This window comes from Spermophilus citellus, assembly GCF_964194105.1.
Source record: "Spermophilus citellus genome assembly, chromosome: 6".
NCBI lineage: Eukaryota > Metazoa > Chordata > Mammalia > Rodentia > Sciuridae > Spermophilus > Spermophilus citellus.
This window is the reverse complement of record NC_138187.1, coordinates 163,825,045-163,834,793: the sequence shown is the minus strand read 5'-3', so window position 1 is coordinate 163,834,793 and position 9,749 is coordinate 163,825,045. Positions and strand designations below refer to the sequence as shown.

Sequence of the window (9,749 nt, the reverse complement as noted above, 5' to 3'; positions counted from 1 at the left end):
GAAGACACAGGGGCAGAGGAGCCGGAACGGAGAGACGGTGGGAGGCTGCACAGTGTCCACAAGGGCAAGGGGAGAGGAGTGGGGCAGGGCGTGAGGACAAAAGAGCATCCAGCGATGGAGTACCAGGTGCCCTTGCAGGGACTGGTCCCCAGAGAGGTGGGGACAGTGAGCGGAGAAGGTTGGAGCAGGGAAACGGCACTGAGTGGTCAAAGCTTGCTCAGGAGCTCTCTGTGAAGAGGAGGACAGGGACAGATGTCTCTCAAATTGTACTTGAATGGGTGAGATCCGAGCGCCGCTTGACTTCTGCCGGGAAAGGTACTGAAGTTGGGAAGGAGGTAGACAGGGCGGGAGCAGGTGGAGTGTGGATGTCCAATAGAGAGCCCTTGGCGGAGCAGCAGGCTGGGTCCAGGGGGGCAGGAGGCTGCTCCCTCTGTTGTATGGGAGAAGCTCTCCACTAGCTGCTGGGAGGCTCAGGGGAAGGACTCTGGCCCCTTCTCTCTCCCCCATGCAGTGACCAACCAGACCTCTAGCTGGCTCACCAAAGAGGCCTTTTCACCCTGCACAATGTTCCAAAGAGCATTACGCACAAAGGTGATCTGAAAAATCGCTGGTGCTAGATGATCACCCTGAAACTAAGGTAGCATATAAATATTAAAAAAGCTAAATTTACATTTTTATCCACAAACATTTCTTAACATTTTTAGTGTTCTTTACAGAATAATCTACATGGGCCCAAGCCACATTTTTAAAAGGAGAATTAGCCAAAGGCCAACAATAACCTACCTTGGGACCGTGAGCATGAGATGTGTCCATGGGGACCGTAAGAGACTAATTCCTGGTGCCAGGATCTGATGATGACACAGGCCAGACTGGCTGTGACTGACACTGATGGCCATCTTTGCTGTTTGGGGGCTGACAGACCCAGACTGTGTTTGATCTCAAGGTCAATAGTTTCTTAGGCCTCTGAAGTGAGAATCGATTAGTTTAAGCCCATCTGGCTCAGGAATGGGCATGGGATACAACTCTGCCAGGGAAGGCTGCTAGATAGGGAAGAGCTCCTGGGAATTTTCAGTCACTCTTGGGAAATGAGGCACAAGGATGAAGCGCATCTCTCTCTCTCTCTCTCTCTCTCTCTCTCTCTCTCTCTCTCTCATTCATTTAATACTGGAACTATTGCTGTCATCCGTGGATCACAAGGGCCACCAGCTGAGCAGGCCAGAGGGCGTGCTCGGGATGAGAGTACTGAGATGCAAAGAGCTAGTTCTTTCAAGGATGCTGCCAAACTGTCCACTAGGTGGACAAAACCTGTCCACTAGCCAAACCTGGAGCCACCACCTTACTTTGAGATTTCCTGTTATGTGGAATAATTCAGTTTTCTATTTTTAAAGCCATTTCTAATTGCAGTTAATGTGGCAGGATGGGACCAAATGACTAAACCACAATGACCAGGAGCTCAGGAAAGGCTGAAGCCAGGAGAGAGGACCATCTGCCTCTCTGAGTAGCAATCACCGTGATGACCCACTGAGTAGGAAGAAGGGGCAAGGTTCCAGTGGGAAGGAAGGGAAAGAAATTAGGGGGACCGGGAAAGCAGCAAATAAAGAGTGTGGGACGGGTCCCCTCAATGTCCCTTTTGCCCACCCCACCCTTGGGGACACGCACTGCCCGGTCTTTATCTCTCTGATTCTCTGTGTCCTTGATCATTAACTTTTTTACCTCTCAGTCTGTGACTCATTCCCAGTCTCAGACGTCAGGATTCTACTAATAGTTCCAGGGAGAGAAAAGCACAAAGACCAACTCCTCACCAGGCTGCCCACCCCTTCCAGTCGGGCGGTGGCAGTTCACCAAGTGGGCTGCACCCTCCCGGCTCCCCTGGAGGCAGCTTAGAAGCCTCCCGCGTGAAATGTCTGATTCACCAACCCCAGTGGCTCATCGCATCTAGGAATTTAAAAATCACCGCCTAAGTCTCCTAGACACACAAGTTTAACCTCCTCTACCCTGTAATCCTGTCCAGATGCCTCCAGGAAACTGAATTTTAACACTCTTTGCCCTGCCACCCTCCTCTCCCCCTCCCCCTCCCCACCTACCTCCAAGTCCCAGAAAGAGCTAATCATCACCCAAGTCCCTCTCCCAACCAGTTACAGCATCTCAGCTATGATCTGCAACACTGAACACCTTGGGGTACCATCCTGAGGCCCCTTTCCCTCCCTCTCCAACATCTTATCACTTCTTTCAAACTCCTCTCAGGTTCCTCTTGCTGTTTGATCCCGCTGTCTCCATCAGAAGCCAGATGCTCACCAACCACTTCAGCCAGGCCTTGGCACGTGGTCTCTGGCCCCACTCTCTCCTCCTTCCCACTCATTTGTCCTCTGCCACCCTCTGCTTGCAGCACTCCTGCTAACTCACGTACCAGCCCAGCCCTCTGGAGGAGCTGCGAGGGAGGCCCCTCAATCTGGCTCCACATGCCCTTCCACCTCTCCCAGGCTGCCCAGCACTCACAGGGGTCCCCCCAGCCCTGGGATCTCACCACGCTGGCCTTCCTGCTCAGCACCCCTCTCACTTCCGGGCTCAGCCCAAACCCAGCCTCGCCCTGCAGGCTCTGTCACCACTTCAGCTCCTTCATCTCTGACTTCCAAGTAACACCGGCCTCTGATTGCCACAGTCAGGGCCCATCCTCTGTCCCTGACAAGACCATGCTGCCTTCAGAGAAGCCTGCATCCTGCACACAGTCCCTCCACGTGCCTCAGACGTCTTTAACACCAGGCGGAGCCGGAATAACATTGCACAAGGTTCAAGGTGTGCCCCAGCTCTCTGGCCCTCGTTACTGGGGTGCTTAGGAAGGAAGCAGGGTCAGCAAGGTCCTCCAGCCTGGGAAAGCCCAAGATGCACTCCAAAAGACACCTCACATGACCAGAAGGACCCCACTTTGGGAAAGCAGATAACTTTCCCCAAGATGTACCACTGAACAGACTGTGCTTATCAGCAAGGAGCTGGGCGGGGCCAGGGACAAGGCGGGGCAGGGCGGTCTGGAACTACAATTACCACTGTGGCTTCCTCCTGTGGAGTCACTGGGTGCCAAGGGAGGTGGATGCGGCTTGTCCATCAGCATGCCAGATGAGGGGGTTCCTCCCAAAGGGACAGAGGGGATGGAGAAAGGGCCAGGGACACCGGAGACAGAGGGAGGGTACCCGGCCTTGGCTGCTTTCCCTGCTTCATACACTGTGGAGGAGAGCAAGAGAGATTACGTTGTCCCACCCTCCACAACCCTCACACCAGGAATCCCCGAGGACGCTCTCGGGGGAGCTCCTGGACGTGTGTCTTCTCCGAGCACTGAGCGGATTCAGAAGGGACACTCCCTGCGACCACTTCAGCTCCAGTGAAAAGTGACACTGTGAGCAGCTGCAGGAATCACCGTGCTGAACCTGGCATCTGGTGCTAATGCGTTCCGGGAGCTGTCAGAGCAGCATCCCCAGGGTCAGCAGCCCACGGTCTGCAGACCGCCTCAGCCCTCTGGAGGAGGCCAGCACAGGGCTGCTTCCAGGAGGCCGGGAACCTCTTCTGGAGAGGTGAAGAGGCCATGGGCTGCCACGTGACCCTGTGACCCTTGCTGGATGACTCTCAAAGCTAAGCAAATGACCTGAGGCCCCCCAACACTGCTACCCCTAAAGACACTGAAGGTGCACAGTGTGCCTCTCTCTTCCAGGAAGAGTCTGGTTTGTGGTAGGAATGCCAAACTCAGTGCCTATGTGGGCTTGGCTAGTAAGGTACAATCAATCCCTACGGAGGACCAGTCCTGTTCATCATGGGAGTAAGGGAAACTCATCAGTGGCTGCCGGGTGGTGCCCAAAGGCCACAGTTGGCACATCCACTTTTAAAAAGAGGAGGTTCTCTGCATGGGAGGAGAATGAGGAAAGGTTCCTCTGGTTTGAAAGCCCTGAGGAGGGGCAAAGCCTATCCCATGACATGGCCATCCTGCACCTGCCCTTTCTCCATCAGTACTGCCCATGGGCTCCTGATGCATGGGTGAAGGTATGGATGGAAACATGGAGGCATGCAGGCAGTGGGTGAGCAGGCGACAGTGGCATCCCTGAAGATGGACTCCGGCAGAAGATGGGGTCTGGGTGGAAGGAAAGGAGGTGGAGGAGGACTCGGGGCACAGCTGTCAGATGGAGAGGGGACATTTCTTCCACCACTCCACACCTCCCCTGGGTCTTTACTCACAGGCCTGAGGGCAGCAGCAGGAGTCTGGGCAGCACGGGCAGCGGACGTAGCAGCAGCAGCTATGGGGACAGCACTGGCACCAGCAGATCCCCACCAGGACGAAGAAGAGGAAGACTCCCAGGATCACCAGGCCCACAAACACCCACTCTGGAAGGACGCACAGAGAAACCCACACTCAAGGTAGCCCACCTTCAGGACGGGGCACACCAAAAGGGGTGTCCCTGGGAAAGGAGGTGAGGGGGAGGGACTGGGGAGAAAGCGCTCGACAGGGACCCTGCAGTGAGCGCAGTGTCACACTGGGCTTGCAGTGCAAAGCCATGGGGTTGAGGAGTCAGTCCTGTTACTGGGGAAAGGGTTTGCCAAGCTGACCACAGCGTCAGAATAGGGACAGGACAAGTGCAGAAGGAGTCCTGGCGGGGGAGGGGAACCGCGCTGCTGGGCTAGGAGGTGGAGGGCTCTGTCAATTCCTTTTATGGTCAAGTTAATCTTGTCTCTAAAATACAGGCCCTGAAAACAGTCCTCTGTGTCCACATGGCCTCTGAGTAGACCATCTTCAGGTGGTCCAGGGCCTGGGCACACTCATCTGCTCTCCCTGCAGACTGCCCTAGAACACCCTTCCTGAACTCCACACCAGGGCTGAGACCCACACCTCTTGCTTATGGCTGGACAGCGTCCAGCAGAGAAGGCACTGTCCCCATCCCCGAGAATGGGTCTGGTGTGATCACCTTCAAGCCGGTCGGCCAGCACGGCCAGGGCTCAGGCTCTCGGGGTCTGGTGAGGCGCAAGGCTGACGTGGAGGCCTGGGGAGTCTGACTCCTGCCTCTCACGGCTTGGCACAGGCGGAGCGTGAATCCCATTTCATCTGCCATCTCAAAGATGGAGAGAAAGGAAGTAGATTCTATCTGGCTTCGATAAAAATGACTGCGGCCCTACGTGACTTGACTCAGTAGCATGCGATGGGACCTGGCAACGGGACCGACTCTCCCTGGGGCCTGGACAGACTGAAGGAGCCATCTCTCCGTTCAAAGCCAAAAGACTAGAGCAGTTCGCTTCAGTTGAGAGCTTTCTCACCAAAGACCCTTTACAGTGAGCCTCAGTGCACATTTTTCCTTAAATTTCAATTACTGAACAGTCCTTCAATGGACATGTAGTTGGGAGACTGGAACTATGAAGTGTGGGGGCCTTGTGATAATGGCAAAGTCATCTGACCTTTAGTTAGAACATTATTTCCTCAGAGAGAAAGCGAACATCCTGTACCTCCTGAAGGTCCCTCCTGGCCTCCCCGTCTGAAGCACACTCAGATCACCCAGGTCCCCCGTCCCTTGGCAGGGGCAGACGGCTTGCCGATCTGGGGGTATTCCTGCTGCAGACATAGACAGCAGGAGGCCTTGGCCTCAGCACTCACGTCACAGCACAATGGAACCCGAGGTAGACATGAGCCAGGGTTTGGATGAGCTGAGTGGAGGGGCAGGTTATGTTGGAGAAACAAAAGAGTATCACCGTGAAAGGATTTTTGGAATCAGAGGAAGGGAAATTCAGGCGGATAGGAAATGCCTTTTTCAGATATGAAAAAGACAGTAATTCCCAGTTATATAACTTCTAGTTTGAAACCCAGCAACGTAGCTGTGTGTGTGTGTGTGTGTGTGTGTGTGTGTGTGTATAAATACTTTCAAACTGCAGGAACTTTAGACAAGGGGGATTACAGAGAGATATCTCTTGGTGTCTTTGGAACCACATCAATAAGAAGAATGCCTGGTGGGAAAGGACAGAAGAATTCATGGAAGAATAATTAGTAAAGCTCACTGTGAAGGCTCCAGGTGTTTCTTGAAACATGTACCTCTCTGTTCTTATTAGGAAACTCTTAAAATTATGGCAGAAACTCTCCAAAACAAGACTGAACCCCACCTTTTCCTGCCCCTTGATTTGGGTGCCTCCTCACCACACTTCCCTTGCGTCTCTGAGCCTCCATCAACCAGGAGACGCAGTGCTGCCCCAAACTGGTGCTGGCTGGTGGAGGCTGGGGCACTGAGCTGCATCAGTGTGCTGGGCAGGTGGCCCTGAGCCTCTAGGGAGGCAAGGGGCCCTTGAACCCACGAAATCATATACCAGGAAATGCAGGTCTGTGGATGGCTGTTTTTAAGGCAGGAGGAGTGGATAGCTCCCCTGAGGTTTGAAGAGATCTTTGATAATGTTACAAAAGGCAGTTCAGAGGAACAGAATTATATCATAATGAACACATGAACGCATCGCAGGGGATGAGGGATCAGACAAGGAATGCGTGTGGGGAGGACACAGCTGTCGGGGCACAGCTGGAACACTGAGGCAGGCATGGAGATTGTCAAGGATACTGCGTGCCTGACGCTTGGGGCTGGGTCCCCACCTCAGCCTATCTTCAACTGTTATTATCTCAGGGACAAGGAACAGAAGGAATACAATTTAAAGGCTCTTCTAATGGGCTTAGCTCACAGACACACACAGACAAATATGAAAATAATTAAATAAGTCATTAGTGACTAATGCAGAAGCAAGACAGATGGAGTGACAGCAAATCAGGCAAATAAAGAGTTAAATGACTGAATACCTGGCATAATCTCCACAGCAAAACTGGGCAAGAGATCAGCAAGCAGCCCTGTCCTGCCTAGAAGAGTGGAAAGAAAAGAAGGAGGAAAGAGGTTACTCCAGAGGGAAATGCAGCCTGGAACCTGGCCCCCACTGCCATCCCCACGCGGCCACTTGTCCGCCACTTTGTGGTCCGAGAGGCACATTACCACGGCTGGGCTCGGTCAACAGAACGACCTCCTCCTCAGCCTTGGGCAGTCATCTAAGTGAAGCCTGCCCTAGGCGAGGTGGAAGCGGAGACAGAGGAAAGATTCTGCTTGAGCAGCCTCCATGCCCCCTGCTCTCACTCCCCGCCCATCCTCCCGCTAAGTCAAGCCATCTGCATCAGTCTACATTTTCATCCATCCATACAGTCCCTACATCCATACAAAAACAGAAGTACATATTTGGTTTTAACTCAGGATTATCTTGCTACATGATTCTATTTATGGCCTAAAGGTGTTTCAATGATTAAAATTTTCAAAGGCAAGGAAAAGATAAAGCTAGATCAGCTACACACTCCTCTCCACTCCTGGCTGGAAGCACTCTGTGCATATGTAGATGGTGTGGCTTTTCCATATGGTACCCACAGCTGGCGTTAGGTACCCCAGGGCCTTCTGCGTGATATGGCATGGAGGCTCAACGGCTGGTGTCAGAACAGGTGCCCCACAGGGGCTCTGGAAGGCAAGAGCCATACGGGAAACAAGATGCTGGAAGAGGCGAGAGAGAGCTCAGTCCTTTTTAAAACCAGCCTGACCTTTAGAAAGCTATTCCGATGCCTTCACCAGATTCCCATAAAGGTAAATGAAGAGGCCTGTTAGGTACCCCCACGCTGGAGCCTTGCTAAGCCACTGATGTTCTGCATCAGGACACAACTAGCAAACCTCCCTCCTCTCCGAGTTGTGATGGGGAAAGTCACTGTGCCACCTGAGCATCCAACTGAATTCTGTTTCACCGAGGGGCATGACATCCATCTCTAGAACAGCACCATCCACTGGAGGTGCAGCCACCAACACACACCATTATATTTAAAGTGTAAAAGTAAATTAATTCAAACTTTTTTTAAAACTTATACTAGTATCAACAACAAATCATCATTTCAAGAATTCTGTAGCTACCGGACAGCAGAGCTCTGGGGCCTGTATCTTGGCAGCTTCTGTCATCAATGGCTTTCCTGTTGTGAGGCTCACCAATGATTTGGACCACGGCACATGCAGACATGTCTTAAATGCTGGTGTGCTTGAGACCAAGAGTCAACACAAGCCTGGCTTCTCACGTCACCAGGTGCACCAGGAGGCAGAAGGACCTGCTAATCGTCCAGGTCAAAAAACAGCAATGGAAATCCACAACCTACATTTTCTTACACTCATTCACAGTCCTGTTTCCATACAAAAATAAAATCCATGCATGTGGTTTTGGCTCACTTAGAAAACAACTCTTTCCTGTCAGTCTCTTGAGTGCTTTAGAGAAAAGGCTGCTGGGGGGGGGGGGCTGATATTTTGAGTCTAAAAGTCACAGCTGGTCACTAGTCCCCACTTCTAGAAGACACTCCACAAGAAAGAAGTTCTGACCAGGGGCAAAGAGGAAAGGGCACCTCCAGCGCACCAGGGGGACGTGATAGCCAGGACACAATGTCAGAGAGTGGGGCAGCAGAGAACCTTGCTCCCTTGGCCTTTCCTCAGCTGGCCTCAACGAAGGGAGGCAAAGGTGGCAGTGTGCATCCATCCGGGTCATGCCTCCTGCCGGGTCCCACCACGCAGGGAAAGTGAGACTTTTACTCCAAGGGAACAGCAGGGTTCACTCAGGCCAACTCTGCTTTAGGCCTTAGCCAGAGGAGTGTCCTTCTTTCTGTCCTCCAGCTCACACAGCTGATCTGTGAGATGGCGCTGCCGCTCGCAGGGTCCCTGAGGAGGACCAGCAGGAGCCAAGCAGAGCCCTGGGGAAGCACCCTAAGGAGACTTCCTGGCCAGCCTTTCACTGCAGCCTTTGCAAAACACAAAGAGGCGCCCCAAGGCCCCCACAGTTCCCACAGCAGGAGACCAGACAGACTTGGGACCAAAGTCTGAGCAAGTGATGAACAGTGGGCACAGTCTCCTCTGGAGTGTTCTCTGCGGATCTCTTGCAGACACAGTGAGGCCGTAGGCGGTTGGTCAAAGACTTGGGCATTTGGGATCTTAGATGGCTCTTGCAGACACAATTCACACTCACTGCCCGGCCTGGCCAGTCAAGGACTCTAGAGGCAGCGCTGGTCAGCAGGTCAGTCACCACAGACTGACTTAGTGGGGAACATTTGCTATGTTTTTTTTTTTTTTCCCTGCCTGGACAATTGGTGTGTCCGAGTGGATCTCTCATTGTCCAGCCTATTAGTGCTTCGAGATCTCTGCAGGTTCTGTGGTCCAAACCATTCATCAGAGTCACAGCAGAAATGCCACTGACGATGTCAGCTTTCCTTGTAGCTCTCATGGGACTTTAGTGACGCGGTAATCATTCACCCCTACATTCCAGGAGGATATGGATTAGATTCAGCCTGTTATGTTAGGAAAAGCAGTGGATGGGAGTCAAGACAGTTAGGGCAGATAGGTCATGAGTTGATTCAGTACCTCCTACAGGCAAATTACATCCCCTTTCTAGGTCTCAGTTTCCTTTTTCGTAAGAAGAAGTTGAATGTGGTGGTATGAAAAGGGGAGACTACATGTCTGGGTTTGTTGGGACCGTCCTGATTTGTGCCTATGACCATGGTTAATTATTAACAACACCCCTGTTTACTCAGAGAATTCTAGTTGGGCAGTTGATTATGTGCTCACCCTATCTATATAATTTTTGATTCTCAAATCCAATACTCAGTGATTGGAGTGGCAAACTGAAATGTGTATAGGGACCAGCAGGTAATGCAAATTAAATGAGTACGGCTGCCCGATGTGAGACACCAGGGA

At 52.4% G+C, this 9,749-nt stretch overlaps 1 protein-coding gene across 4 annotated transcripts in view; it reads right to left on the bottom strand.

Moving 5' to 3' along the window:
* Positions 1-9,749, bottom strand: part of ILDR2 (immunoglobulin like domain containing receptor 2) — a 56,285-nt gene that overhangs the window by 15,129 nt on the left and 31,407 nt on the right. For 2 of the 4 annotated variants that reach the window (XM_081297541.1, XM_081297543.1), the window contains exons 4-6: positions 6,800-6,856; positions 4,219-4,365; positions 3,040-3,216 (exon numbers count right to left, since the gene is read on the bottom strand). The exons of 1 other annotated variant lie outside the window; for it this stretch is intronic. In XM_081297541.1, the coding sequence (XP_081153667.1) occupies positions 3,040-3,216; positions 4,219-4,365; positions 6,800-6,856 (381 nt within the window). The remainder of the gene's footprint in view (positions 1-3,039; positions 3,217-4,218; positions 4,366-6,799; positions 6,857-9,749) is intronic. One more of the 4 variants, XM_081297542.1, reaches the window with a different exon arrangement.